Genomic DNA, 13,768 nt, shown 5'->3' with positions numbered 1-13,768 from the left:
TCAGGATGGGTTAAACCTTAATGTAAAGAAAACAAAAATCCTCACTACTGGACCAATAAGTAACATCAAGATAAATGGCGAGAAGACTGAAGTTGTCAAAGGCTTCGTTTTGCTTGAAGCCATTATCAAGACTCATGGAAGCGCAGTCAAAAAATCAAACAACAAAGCGCATTAGGCAAATCTGCTGCGCAAGAGCTCTTGAAAGAGTTCAAGAGCAAAGCGGTCAGCTTGAGGACTAAGGTGCGCCTGGACCCAAGCCAGGGTACTTTCAATAGCCTCAATCGGCACACGCAAATCAAAAGCACAATGAGCTACCACTCCATGCCCATGGAAACCTCTAGAATCAGAAAGATGGACAAATGTTGGGGAGGACATGGAGAAGCCGGAACCTTCCCTCGCTGCTGGTGGGAATGTAAGAAGCCTGGCAGCTCCTCACACGGTTAAACAAAGTTACCAGGTCACCCCGCTCCTGAGTATGGGCCTAAGAGAACTGAAAACTTACGTCCACACAAAAACATGGACGCCAGTGACCACAGCAGCATGATTCACTAGAGCCAAAAAGCAGAACCCACTCAAACGTCCACCACCTGATGAGTGGATAGAATGTGGGCAGGTACACAGTAAGGATGACCCTGAAACCGTGCTGAGAGAAAGAAGCCCCCGTACTGGGTGATTCCAGAAAGGTCCAGAAAAGGCAAATCCAAAGACCCAGAAAGCCTCGTGGTTTCTGGGGGGGCAGGGCTTCTTTTGGAGGATGACAATGGTCTACAACCAGACGGTGCCAGTAGACGCCCACCCAGGTGAGCAGTCCAGTATGTGAACTCTATCTTGCCAGCCATCCCCAGCCACAGGCTGATTCAGGACCAGGGCCTGGTGCTCAGGGAATTGGCACGGACGGCGGAGAAACAGCCACCCGCACACGGTTTGCTAGCTTCATATAGGTAATGCATATTTATTGAAAATTTTCTTCACCAACAATGGTGAAATCAAGACCCCAAATTACAAAAACATGATGGCAGTTGATACTTATAAAAATAAAGCAAAGGCTATGTTCACAGAATTGTGCGTTTCCTGCAAATCTCAGCGTCTCCTTACTGTCAAAAAGGAGCCTGTGGTATGTGTCCTCGTGATGGGGTGAGAGTAAAAAACTGCATTCCGTTTACCAAAAAAAATAGCTTTGCTTCCAAATAGCAAGAGTCTTTTTTAAAGTGACTTTTCCAACAATAAATATAGAAAGTAGCCCTCAGCAAGTGGGCTTCCTTGGTGGGGCTGGTCCCAGGGTGGAAGTCCGTCGTCCTCGGCCGAGAAGACCCCAGGCCGTCCGGGAAGCTCTCAAGTCTTTGGTGCTTGCTGGAGGGTGTCCTCCTCGAGGCTGACCGGGGGGTGGGGGGGGTCTCTCCTGGTGGGACCTGGCCCCAACACTCAGGGATGGCCCACGAGCTCCCTAGACTCTGGGTCCCCTCTGGACAGGGGTCCTGTGCAAAGCCCACCTGAGCCGCTTTCGTGTCGCTCACACGGACGGGGTCTTTGGGGGGTGCACCTGCTGCATGAGCTGGGGGCGCTTCACCCTGGGCTTCCTCCTCTTGGGTCTGCTCTTGGCCTTGTTAATCTGTACCACGAAGAAGGCCAGGACCACCATGGCTCCCAGGAAGGCAAACACGGGGATGGTCTGGCCCACCTCCTGGTTGTAGCGGCCCGGCATGATCCCTGCAAGAGGGCAGGCAGGTGAATGGTCAGTCAGGCCAAGTTGTCTGGGCGACAATGACAACAGTGGCTACCACACTCTGGACAGCAGGCTGGGGTTCCCTCACAAAGCACGAGAGGACTCACCTCCAGGCATGTCCCAGGTGCCGCTATCCCCGGGAGACAAGGGCCGGACTTGCGGGCGGTTTGATCTGAAGTTGGGCAATGCTACTTTGTCCAGGTCGATAGCGAGTAGCTTTTGATGTTTCCAAAGATTACTTCAAAGAAATGGATGAAAACAAAACAAAAATAAGTTACACCACATGAGCCTTGGAACATGAGCCCGTCCCCGAGAAATAGAAAGCGACGGTCCCCTCTACTTTCACTCACAACTGACCAAGTCACCACGAGCAACTTTCGGGTCACAGCCAGTCCTCAGCTGGGACTGTGGCACTGGGAGTCGGGGTCAGCGTACTGCCCACCCATCAGCGCAGGGGCGGGGACTGTAGTGACCCTCTGGAGGGGCTGGGGGCAGCATGAAGCCAACATCCGGGTGGGACCACACAAGCACCGGCCCCTTCCCCCACAGTCCAGCCCAGTGCCGGGGGCTCAGTCCCCACTCATGGTGATCCCGTAAGACAGCACACAACTATCAGTCTTCAAGACAGCAAAGGGCCACATCTCTTTGCCACCAGGCCCTACACATGTAAGGAACAGGGAAACAAGCCTCTGGAGGCAGGCTACGGCAAACACACAGGTGACCATGGAGTAGGAAGTTACGTGCTCAGCTGCTGACTAAAAGGTTAGCAGTTCAAACCCATCCACCAGTGACTCCACAGCACAAAAGTTGAGAGACCCATTGAGGACACCCTCCGGGGCACTTCTATTCTGCTGTAGGGGCGACTGAGCTGGGACCCACTCAACGGCACCCCAGCAGGCTGTGGGCAGCAGGCCCTGGCGCACAGCCGGCCTCGTGCAGTGTGTACGGGAGGCGAGGAAGCACCGCTGTTATCACTGCTCCTCAGACCCCCAGGCCTCGTTCATAGTGGCACAGTGTGCAGAGAAGTTGAAGAGAGGCTGACAAGCCGTCTGCAGCAGCATAGAGCTCCACAGCGTGCCTGGGAAGAGGCTTTCTGCACAGGAGAGATAACCTTCCAACATCTGGAAAATGCCAAGGAGTGTTATAATCCGTTTTCTGGGACACGGATGAACTTTCCGTTTCAGGTTTCAGTCGCTGGAATTAAAATGACCATGCTGAGTGAGGGAATCAGTGACCTTTAAACTTAATGACTTCTTCTTAGCGGAATACGTGGGTCTGTCAAGAAGTATTGCTGGAAACCTTTCAAAGCCAAAAACCTCAAAACACGATCCTTCCATCCACCTAGGCCTGTATGTACACGTCTGAAGGTGGTGTTTCTGTCTCTCTAGCCCTCCCTGAAGAAGTCTGCATTCTCCAATGGCCGCCGCACCACAACGGTAGTCTGGGCATGCTCCCGAAACCCAAATCATGTTTCTTTTCAATGGTTTTTTGAGTTTGGGAAGCAAAAAGAATCCTACACCGACACAGCAGGGTTGGGTGGGGGATGGGGTGAGATTTCTTATCCAATTCCTTGTCGGACGAGCAGGTGCACAGTTGCAATGTTCACAAAAAAATTCTTAGAAGCTGTTTTCTGAGCCTTTTCCCTCTCAGTGTAGTTTTCCAATTCCTTAAAACTCCGTGGTGAGACTCCACCAAGGTTCCTGCTTTGGAATTCCAAGAAGCAGTTGGCATGAGCTCTCTGCCTTGAATTTCTCTGGTCCACCAGATGCCCTGGGAAGCCACTCTTCTCACTGGACTCTTTCCTTGAAGGCCCCTGACGCGGCTAAGACAAGGATACTCCTCAGAGAACTGGTCTGCAGCCACCCAGAGGGCAGAGACACGTTCTGTGTGGAACAGACTGCTGTGTGGGGGGCTGTATCCTAATGCTTACAGGTGACACCAGCTCTGGAAGGTCAATGTTTGGTTCAGGAGTCCAGGAAACAGCCCCAGTGCCTCGCAGGATTCACCACAGACTGAGGGAAAGGGCCGTCCCTCGGCAGGGCTTCCTGGCACCTGCGCTCATGTGTCGAGCCTCCCTTCTCTTCTAACGTTACAGAGTAAGCCTGGATCAGGCCTGACCCAGATGTGAAATGTGGGATAAATGGGTGGGCGGAGGGTCAGCATGCCTGAAGGACCAGCTCAAAGTGTGGTGGTGGGGGCAGGCAGATACCGAGGACCACCGCTATCTGTCTCTCAGAGTGTGGAGAGTGACAGACCTGCTGACGGGGTTGTCAGCTGGAGTTAACGGGAGGTTAGAAACACACAGAATGTAAACTGGACAGTTATCGGACACCAGGCCAAGTCGGGCTGTGCAGGGGAATGGGCAGCTCTCTGTAAGACGCGTGTCAGGGTACAAGTGCTGAAGAGGAGACGGCGTGCCGGTTCCCATACAGTCCCGAGAACCCAGATGTCCCTGACAGTTTCCGTGTACATCCTCCTCCTCATCACTCCCGGTGTCCACCGTGGCCCCATGCCCTCCACCTGACACCTACCCATGGCTGATCCTGTGCGAAAGCCTTGCGCACCCCAGGATCCTTCAGGGTAGCTGAATCGGAATTGACTCAACACCCCCGAGGAGGCCACTATGGGTGCTCGCTTACAATCCCTCACAAAGGGACAAGTCAGGGATCACAGGCTGGAAGAACTCACCTGGGAGCCGTCTCATTTAAGGGCTGAGGCTTGGCCCAGGACAGGTGTGGGCAGGCAGGCAGTGCCCGGGGCTTTGGGTCTCCCAGATGGGCCTCAAGGACCTTGGAGTAGCGGTATAGGTGGTTTCCTGTGGTCACATAGGTATCAACAGGGAAAAGAAGTGTCAGGCAGCACAGGGGGCTTTCCAGGGCCACAACACCCCTGTTGCTCCCTGGGGGCCATCCTCCAGGCTCAGAGATCTCACGACTCTCCTCAGTCAACAGACTGCCCTTTCTCAGACGGTCACACTGGGCACACGGCTGGTCAACATCTACTGACCACCGGTAGGCGGACTTCGTGTGAAAATCTTTCTCTTCCTTGGCCAGACAGCAACAACAAAAAATCCCTACATTTCAAAACTTCAGGCTTCTGATTTCTTAAATCTGTACAATCCAATACCATCGTCGCGAGTCACAGCAGCCTCTGAATGCGCACCATGAGGCGGCACTAAGTGAAGAAAGACGGTACTGTGTTATCTCGAATGAGCGCCCCTGGGCTCTGTGCATTTACAGGGCTCGAGATAGTCTAAAGGCAGGTGTGTGCCCAGCAGACCTCTGTGGGATGGCGTGGTGGTAACAAGGACATTTGGGCAGCACAGAAACAGCATGAAGCTGGGCCTACGGTCCACAAGACCTGCCCAGGCCAGTTCCCCAGAGCTGGCCTCCTGGGAGTCAGGAGACTTGTGTGACAATGATGTCTGCTCTCCAGGATCATGAAGGGCGCATGTGGAGTTCACCCGCCCAGCCTGGCACCTAGGACCTGTGAATGCTCAGAAGCATTAGCTACTCTGGCCCAAGATTTTCGAGAGCCGGTTTCTTCATTGTCAGACCCACACGTAGTCCTCGTTAGCTGGCTCGGCTACGGCGTCTGCTGAGCCGCCTGCGCTTGTCCACGGCCACGGTTGTTCTGAAGCGGCACAGGCTGCTCAGAACCACTTACCTTCCATCCTCTCTGGAGTGAGGGAGTCCATCCCACTGGGGGGGCGCTGCCGGTTTCCTGAGTGGCTGAGGCTGGGAGGGGTCACCCCGTATGAAGTATACTGGAGAAGTGTGTCCAGCAGCCAAAAGCAGTCTGTGGGGGGACAAGCGTGTGGGTGAGGAGAGGTCAGCCTCAAAATGAGGTTCCAGGCAGAACATGCGCCCTGCCCAAGCCCCCAACACACGTTACCCACGGGGCTCCTCCAGGGCTTCAAGGAAGTGACCGAGTGCCTATCCCCAGCCACAGCTCTCCTTGTTTATAGCGTGAGAGCCAGTGGGCAGGGCAGGGGTCAGCATGTGGACGACGCATAAAGGAAGCTCAAGCTCAACGTAAAGGGAGCAGTCATTAATGTGAACTGCCATTCGACTGAGGGCTGCTGGCCGTGAGCAGCTATCATCTCCCGGGGCCTTGCAGGGAGCCCAGTGCTGAGTGTGGCCCCCAGCTCCCGCTCACAAGCCACAGAGCGGCGTGTCCATAGGACGTTGGAGACAGACAGTCCTGCATGGACATCTGGGAGCAGTGTCTCCTCAGCACCCTCAGCCTGGGCCACCCACCAGGAAGTGCTAGGGGCTCACATGTTGCCAGCCCTGGAAAGGCCCTCAAAGCTGCCCTTAGAAAGTCAGAGTTGGGACAGTCCTCTCAGCTCTTTAGATTTGAATAAAAACTCTTACCAGGTGACCTCAAATCTTTAAAAGAAGCTATCTGTGGAAATAAAACATTAATCTTCTAACTAGCATTTTAACCTACACTTTTAATTTTTCATGAGGCCCATCACATGCTAAGGATTTATATTAAATGTTAGGAATTTAGTCAACTTCAACTAACTCAGAGATTAATCCAAGAAAGAAGGTGGGCAGGAAGAGAGAGGGAGGAGAGAGAAAGAGGGAAGCAGACAGGCAAAGAAAGAGAGGGAAGGAGGGGGGAACAGAGCAGGAGGGAGACACAGAAAGAAGGAGGAGCAAGACGGGAGGGGAAGAAGAGGGGCTCTCTACTGAGCCCAGTTCAAACCCAGCCCCTCTTTCCCAGTGAGTTCCAGCATCAGGAGCCGATAGCGCCCTCCACACCCCAGTTCTCCACGGGTCGGAGTGAGTCAGCAGACTAGGTTCTCACCTTGCTCCTGATCTCACCAGGGCACACACATCATACTTTCTCCACTCCGGTTCCTTCTTTATTTAACAAGGAACCATCTGTATCCAAGCTAAAAAGCCCAAAGTTTGGAAGTTGCCTCAAGAGACACGGACAAAGGGGAAGCATGGAAGGCAACCACCTTTCTACCTGCCAAAGGTGTTCACACATTCCACAGAATGAAGAGAGCAGGTGCTGGACCCTCCAGGGAACACTGCTGCCCCCATGTGGTCATGTAGAGACTCACACACATCCCAGGGGCCAAGCTGGGGTCTCTCCATGGCAGGATGGGGATGCCCCGCACCCACTGGTCTCTGAAAGGTGAAAATGGTGGCACAGCCATCAGCCTGCCAGTGTGGTTTTATTTCTTTATTAAATGGGTCCAGGCTCAGACACTGATCAAAAACTCAGCTCTCTCAAGTCTTGGTTAAGCAGGGTCTCTCCCACTACCCCATTGTCCTCACCCTTCTGTCGGTGACTGTCGTCCAGGCAGTTGGAGTCTCCGTAGAGCACAATGCGGCCTCCGCCCTCAGCCGGGATCTGATATAGGCCCAGAATGGGGACGTTCTCAACAACCGCTGTCTCCTGCTTTAAAACCTCCAAACCTAAGGTGAAACAGCCGTCCAACAGCAGTAAGAAATGCTGACAAAGAGCACATTGTCTCCTAGTTACAACTTTAACAAGAAAACCACAGCCACATCTAATCTTCAATCCAAACAGTGTAGGTTTAGAACAATGTGCCCTGTCAGTAGCTTGGGCTTTAGCAAAGGTCGTCCATTTCCACTGTAGTCTCTTGGAATGGAGACCCGCGGGGGGGTGCTTCACAACGTTTGTGGAAAATGGAAAGAAGAGATGATGGAAGGTTTCCACAAGCTTCATGAAGCCCCCTCATACATAATATTTGGTCGACAACCCTAAAACCGCCATTTCTCCTTTTTCATACAAAAACAAAACAACAAATTCTTGCCTGCTCTTTTTATGCTCAGAGTCTGACAGCTTCAGACTGCTCATTCTGAGCTGGTGCTGGTGGTTATATGCTGTGGAGTCGGTTCCGATTCATAGCCACCCTGTACAGGGTTTCCGAGGCTGGAAATCTTTACAGGAGCAGAACGCCTCATCTTTCTCCCATGGAACCGCTGGTAGTTTTGATAGATCCCAGATGACGTAGCTGTATGAGTACCTGGGTTTTACGTCTTGTTATTAAAAGCTAGGGTAACTGTCAGTAACACAGCAAATATACGTTCAAACACCAGCTTAATATTTACATGGAAGCTATTTGCTACCTAAATCTCACATAGCCACAGCCACATCCCGGCAGCTGAGGCTCATAGATCCAAACAGATGCCAGGATAGCTGAGAAGGCTGCGTGGGTCAGAGGTCACAAATGTCTGCACCGAGGACAGCGATTCTACACACAGCCTCACCCTACAACGTAAGCATCTCCTCAGTGCCTAGCAGGCACGAGGACCCAGCATGCTCTGTTGCTAACAGGTGAGCGGTCCCACCGCGGCATGCTCTCAGTGAATCTTTCTACTAGGAGCTAAGTGGGAGAGAACCGCCTTCCTGAGGAGGGACAGGCAGTGGGACAAGCCCTGAGCACCGCCCCTGGCTTCACGCTGTCATTGGGGCTCAATTCTAACCAAGGGCTCTTTTCTGACACAAGCATAACCCAGCTTCCCAAATCCCCGTGTTGTACCCCGAAGGTGATTCAACGCAAACCTTTCTAGAAAGAAAAAGAAGTTGCCCCTCAAAAGAATCTCAAGGTAAGTCATCTGGATTTCAGATGACAGCAGAGTGTTAACATAAAGGGAACATCCTTTGACCTTGAGATGACATTTTTTCTTTGTGAGACCTTTATTTCATTTAAAAATTAAATCCTCAATTATTATTTAAGTAGTTCTTAATTTCGACACTCTGTTTCTATTGTAAATCTTTGTAATCCTTTAAAATTCAAATTCTTCATGCTTTCAGGGAAGGTAACATAGAGAAGACAAGCTATTTGTTAACTAAACCTGCCAGTGCTTCTGGGAAATCCTGTACCGAGCCACTATGAGATGGAACCGGCTGGACAGCACTTAGCAACAACAAAAATGTTAACGAACGGAGTCCTGATGTGGCATTGTAGGATCAGTAGTGGACGGCTACCTCTAAGGCTGGTAGTTCAAACCCACCAGTTGCTCCTTGGAAACCCTATACAGGGTTTGCAATGAATTGGAACCAACTCGATGGCACTTGGTAACAACACTAACCAAAAGCCGTTTTGTGTAAAAAATACACGCCTTACTGGACTTCCGGTGGAAGTTGACATAGCTAACAGTTTCTCACTGAACGTCCTGTGAACTGTGCAGTGACGTGAGCCCCTTATGCACAGCATGTCAACATTCTCTCCCAGTGCATTCTGCCTGTTCTGCTCCCAGCGCTCTAGCTTCCCCGCCCCCGACCTCTCATGGCTAACCTTTGGGCCTCACACCAGCGGCTTTATAATGGAGTATCGTAAATCTAATTTTGATTTTCCTCCTCCAAAGCAATGAGCCAGCACCAGCCACACACACCACGAGGGACCAGGACCAGTGCTGCTGACCCAGACATGCGCGCGCGCGTCCAGGGCCAGCAATGATGCTGTCCTGTGAGCTGCTGTATTCAGAAAGGATCCGCAACCCTCTGTAAGGTGTGCCAAGTGAAGGCCGTTAAATCATGACCCTGTGAAGCACAGATCTATGCGGTGAAAGGAACACAATCTTGCCGGGTAATACCGATGGTTCAGAAACTCCGCAGACACAAACCCCCCCGTGTGGGTATAGGAAGACGGGTCCGAGATTACGGATTTCATCTCCCAACCTAACAGGCCAGCCCCTAGCTTCTGTTCCCATGGGCCTCTCTATGAACAGCTAATGGGCCTGCAGTGTCTTTTAGAGGTGAGGAAATGCTCTGAAACTGGGGTTGCACAACTCTGTGGGGTATTAGACACCACCACACTGTGCACCCTGAAAGGACAAATGTTTCAGTATGGGGAACTGTGTTCAGCAAATGCAATATTACAAAAGACAAAGGAGAAAAAACCCAAACAGCAAGTGTTCCTCACAGAGCAGTCTTTACCTTGGTCCTTGAAGGCCTGCATGATCACTATGCCGTCTTCGGGAAACTTCGCGATGCTGCACCCTGATGCATAGTACACTGGAGGAGAGCGTGGGGACAGTCAGCAATGGTATCAAGAATTGTTTCCCCAAAATGCAGTCTTTATGAACAAGTTTTTAACTACGTGTCTCACTATAGGAGCTGGCACTGTCTCGTCATTCAGTACAAGCAACAGTCTCAAAATTCGAGTCAGGAAAACACCCTGCTAACGTTGGCGCTGTGGGCGATGTAACAAACCCAAGTTGAGCCGAGCTCGATGAGGAACGAGGAGCATCTAGCGACCAGAGCTCATCTTTGGGGGGCTTCAGAAACAAGTTGTGCAGAGGTATTTCAGTCACAGAATTCTACAAGTGATCAAGAACTCAGGAGGGTTCTGGAGTCCTGGTGTGGCACTGGGGGTTAATGTGCTGGGCTGCAAGCTCGGTTTGAACCGAAAGGCCGGCAGTTCAAGCTCACCAACCCCTTGGAAACCCTATACAGGGTCGCTATGGGTTGGATATGACTCAACGGCACTTAACAACAATAACAAGGCAGGATTTGCCATTTGGGAATGTATAAGGGAAGAACTTTACAGATGGCACCAAATTTAGGAATGTCTGAATAAAACAGTTTCATCAAAACTTCCGGACAGAACAAGAACATCTACGGGGCCACTTTACAGACAGACCTGCTGAAAACACTGAGCCCTCCCCACCAGAGCCCGCTTGTTCAGAGGCCACACGCCTTTCCCTGACTCGCAAGTTTAGAAGCACACACAGAACCTTACTGTCATGGCTGGCCAAGGTAAAGTCCCCTTCGTATAGGCCGTCGCTGAAGGCCATGTTCCAGGCGGAGAGCAGCTCGTTGAGAGCTGGGATGTTGGCACCTCCCGTGTCCGGCATCCACCACTGCCTGAGAGAGGGGACAGGACACCCAGTCAGGACTGCTGCCCGCAGCCTCTCAGCACCCACAGTCAGCACACACCACCGCCTGCATCTGGTCACAGCCGCGCACCAATCTGTCCACGCTGCGGCTTCTGTGGAGACTAACCACTGGGTGGCAGTCACGTTGCAATGACTTCAACCAGTAAACAGAAGAAATGAACACTGTTACCAAATGTGGTCAGTCAGGACGCCACTGACATGCCCTCACACAACTGCTCAGCCTAGACCTAGAAAATATAGCAGTGGAGTAAGAGATGAGAAACAAACGCATCCAAGTTCAAGTCAAAGACTCAAGAACACGTTCTAAACGTGTGGTTATTCTACAGACAGTCCCCAGCACCAGTGACAGCTGTCCCTGGACGTGTTCTCAACTCAGGTTGGGCAGTGAGTTTACTACAAGAAAAGTCTCCGAGCCTTTCCCTGGTTTACAGAGGCATGCGCAGAAAGTGCAGGCCACAGTGAGGAACAATCTGTTGGGAGAGGTAAGGGTTGGTTCAATCGATTCAAAGTGGAGGCAAATTTACATGACATTAAAGCAGGGCTTCAAAACAACACCGGCACGCTCAAAGATGGCAGGACTTTGTGACTTTCCAGCAAACCCAGAACACTGATCCCACTGCTGGGGGTTGACCAGAACTCAGAGATGCTGTAAGGCTGTGCAGAACTGCTCCATAGGACTGGCGAGCCTGCACGTCTTTCTCCCATGAGCTGCTGGTGAGGTCAAGCCGCCAGCCTTCTGGGTGGCAGCTGAGCACTGTAACTATGGCCACACACACACCCCCTCCCCCCTTGTGGCTTTCCACAGTCCTGCTCATGATCCCGTCTCAGGAGTCAGGTTCACTACACCTCTTCTGAGTCTCCACTCTGGTCCCGACAAATCACCCAAATGGGAAAGAATCAGGTGTGGTTCTGATCTGCTTCACTGGCCACTACAGACCCACTGGAAGCCCTGCATTAAAGGGCCAGGAGGAGTGGGACTAAGCCAGAAGACCAAACCCTAGGGACTGCGTGGATAGAATGGGAATTTTCAGGCGGTCGTGGTGTGGCACTATAAGGATAAGCACTGGACTGCTAACCACAAGGTCGGCGGTTCAAACACACCAGCTGCTCTTTGGAAAGTCTAAATAGGGTCACTGAGTCGGAACCAACTGACGTCACATAACAACAACAAATATCTTGGAAGGTTCCTTTAAATAAGACCCTTTGGCACATGATGCAGTACATTTATATATACTCAGTGCTGGTGTGACACTGTGGAATAATGCGCTGGACCACAAGGTAAGCTTGAGCTGTAAGATCGGTGGTTCAAACCCATCAACTGCTCCTTGGAAACCCTATACAGGGTCACTATGAGTCAAAGCTGATTGGATGACATTTAACAACATTATTCAGTAATAACGAAAAGATGGGAGTCGAGAGACAAGAGCAGAATTTAAACCTCGCGTATCTAAGATCATGAGGAAAGACAATGAGTCCTCTAAGGATGAGCATTTTACTGCCATGGCTGAGTACCATTCTAAAGCATCTTCTAAGAACGTGCTCACCACCTGAAGAGATCTGCTCCTAAGTAAGATTTTAGAGCATGTCTCCAGTAACCAAAAAGACAGTCAGCAGGTCAAAGAATCATTTGAGTATCTGGTGGGCAAAGTTCCCCCAAAGTCAACTTTCTGACCCAACTACCAACTCATACCAGTACCTTGTGTTTTCATCATAAAACTTCACTTTTCTCATAACAGAAGTGTTGTACCAGTCACTGAAGACAATGAGGGAAAGGCCATTGTCCACGTCTCTCTTCAGTTTGGCGATTTCTTCAGGGAAGTACTCTTCCTCACTGTCCACCAGCAGCAGTGTTCCTACAGGGCAGAGGGCCGCGGGTGAGTCTGTACTCTCAATGTATCTTACGGGCATCACCACCCTCTCACGTTTCTGGCTCCTTAGCTTTTGGCTCATGCAACTGAACTAGGACATGAAAAAGAAAGTTCTAAGTTCCATGGTACACAGGAAGCAGCGAGCTGTGGCCTTTGTGCTCATTTGGGATGCTGAAGGGAACGGTCCCTCGCTTCCTTGAGAAGGAAGAAAATGCAGCGCAAGAGCGTTTCATCTCAGTGACTTTTAAGTGTTCGTTGTGATGTGAGTGCGAGTTTACAGGACAGGATGGTTCCCATCAACCGTTGGTACACACTGTGTTCCATAACATTGACTGCAGTTCCCACATTGACGGCGCTCTCCCACCTCCTGTGCTGATTGTTTCTATTCATCCTCCTTTCCTCTACCTTCCTGCCTTCTGAGCTTGCTCCCTGGGAAAACACTGCCCTTTTGTTCTCGTGAGGCCTACTGTTCCAATGAGTGCTACCTCCCTGCTGTTTCTCATCACCTGAGAGGCCTGTCTAGGGTTTGGCCGTAAGTTGAGCACTGGAGGTGGGCTCAGTTCCAGGCCTGAAGGGTGACTGAGGACCAGAGTGTCAGGGTCCATCCGTCTCTGTCAGACCAGTAAGCTGGTCTTCTTCACAATTCTGAGTTTTGTCTTTAATCCCACTCCATTCATGACCCTGTATTGTATGTAGAGCTTTCATCGTTTAACCAAATTTACAGATGACCCCGGAGTCTGACTGGGAGCTGTGCTTTAGGTGGAATCACAGGCAGCCCCCCACCGGGATGCACACAGTCGGATTTGAAGTCTCCTCGCTTGGCCTCCACCAGGACAAGGCTGGCTTGTATTCAGCTGGCCCAGCGTCAGTTTGGGGGGGACGGAAGGGGGATCTGGAAAGCACAGGACGGCTGCTCACCATACTGACTGGCATCAAAGCATGTGAAGGGGGAACCAAGGACTTCCACAAAGTAGCCCATGCTCCTCAAGTGCTGGTACATGTCCCTGAAGTTTGTGTGGATGTGATCGCCGTTCCTGAAAAGCAATGAGCCAGGGCATGAGAATGACTTTACTCAGAACGGCTCTAACGGCTTCGCAAAGGCCTGACCACCCGGCTCAGCGAGGGCACGAGCACACAGAGTAACGACCTGCCCGTGACCACCCGGCTCAGCCAGGGCACGAGCACACAGAGTAATGACCTACCTGTGACCACCCGGATTAACCAGGGCATGAGCATACAGAGTAACAACCCGCCCGTCACCACCCGGCTCAGCCAGGGCACGAGCACAC

The 13,768-nt window shown here is 51.6% G+C and overlaps 1 protein-coding gene across 1 annotated transcript in view; it reads right to left on the bottom strand.

Annotated features, from left to right (window-relative positions):
* Window positions 1-1,510: 1,510 nt before the first annotated feature.
* MBTPS1 (membrane-bound transcription factor peptidase, site 1) overlaps window positions 1,511-13,768 on the bottom strand; it is a 47,519-nt gene continuing 35,261 nt past the window's right edge. The window contains exons 14-22 of the mRNA XM_006860131.1: window positions 13,398-13,513; window positions 12,308-12,464; window positions 10,455-10,579; window positions 9,650-9,727; window positions 7,018-7,158; window positions 5,390-5,521; window positions 4,412-4,538; window positions 1,831-1,961; window positions 1,511-1,707 (exon numbers count right to left, since the gene is read on the bottom strand). Coding sequence (XP_006860193.1) covers window positions 1,511-1,707; window positions 1,831-1,961; window positions 4,412-4,538; window positions 5,390-5,521; window positions 7,018-7,158; window positions 9,650-9,727; window positions 10,455-10,579; window positions 12,308-12,464; window positions 13,398-13,513 — 1,204 coding nt within the window. The remainder of the gene's footprint in view (window positions 1,708-1,830; window positions 1,962-4,411; window positions 4,539-5,389; window positions 5,522-7,017; window positions 7,159-9,649; window positions 9,728-10,454; window positions 10,580-12,307; window positions 12,465-13,397; window positions 13,514-13,768) is intronic.

Source organism: Chrysochloris asiatica, unplaced genomic scaffold, assembly GCF_000296735.1.
Source record: "Chrysochloris asiatica unplaced genomic scaffold, ChrAsi1.0 scaffold00037, whole genome shotgun sequence".
NCBI classification, from domain to species: domain Eukaryota; kingdom Metazoa; phylum Chordata; class Mammalia; order Afrosoricida; family Chrysochloridae; genus Chrysochloris; species Chrysochloris asiatica.
This window is presented reverse-complemented; position numbering and strand designations above follow the sequence as displayed.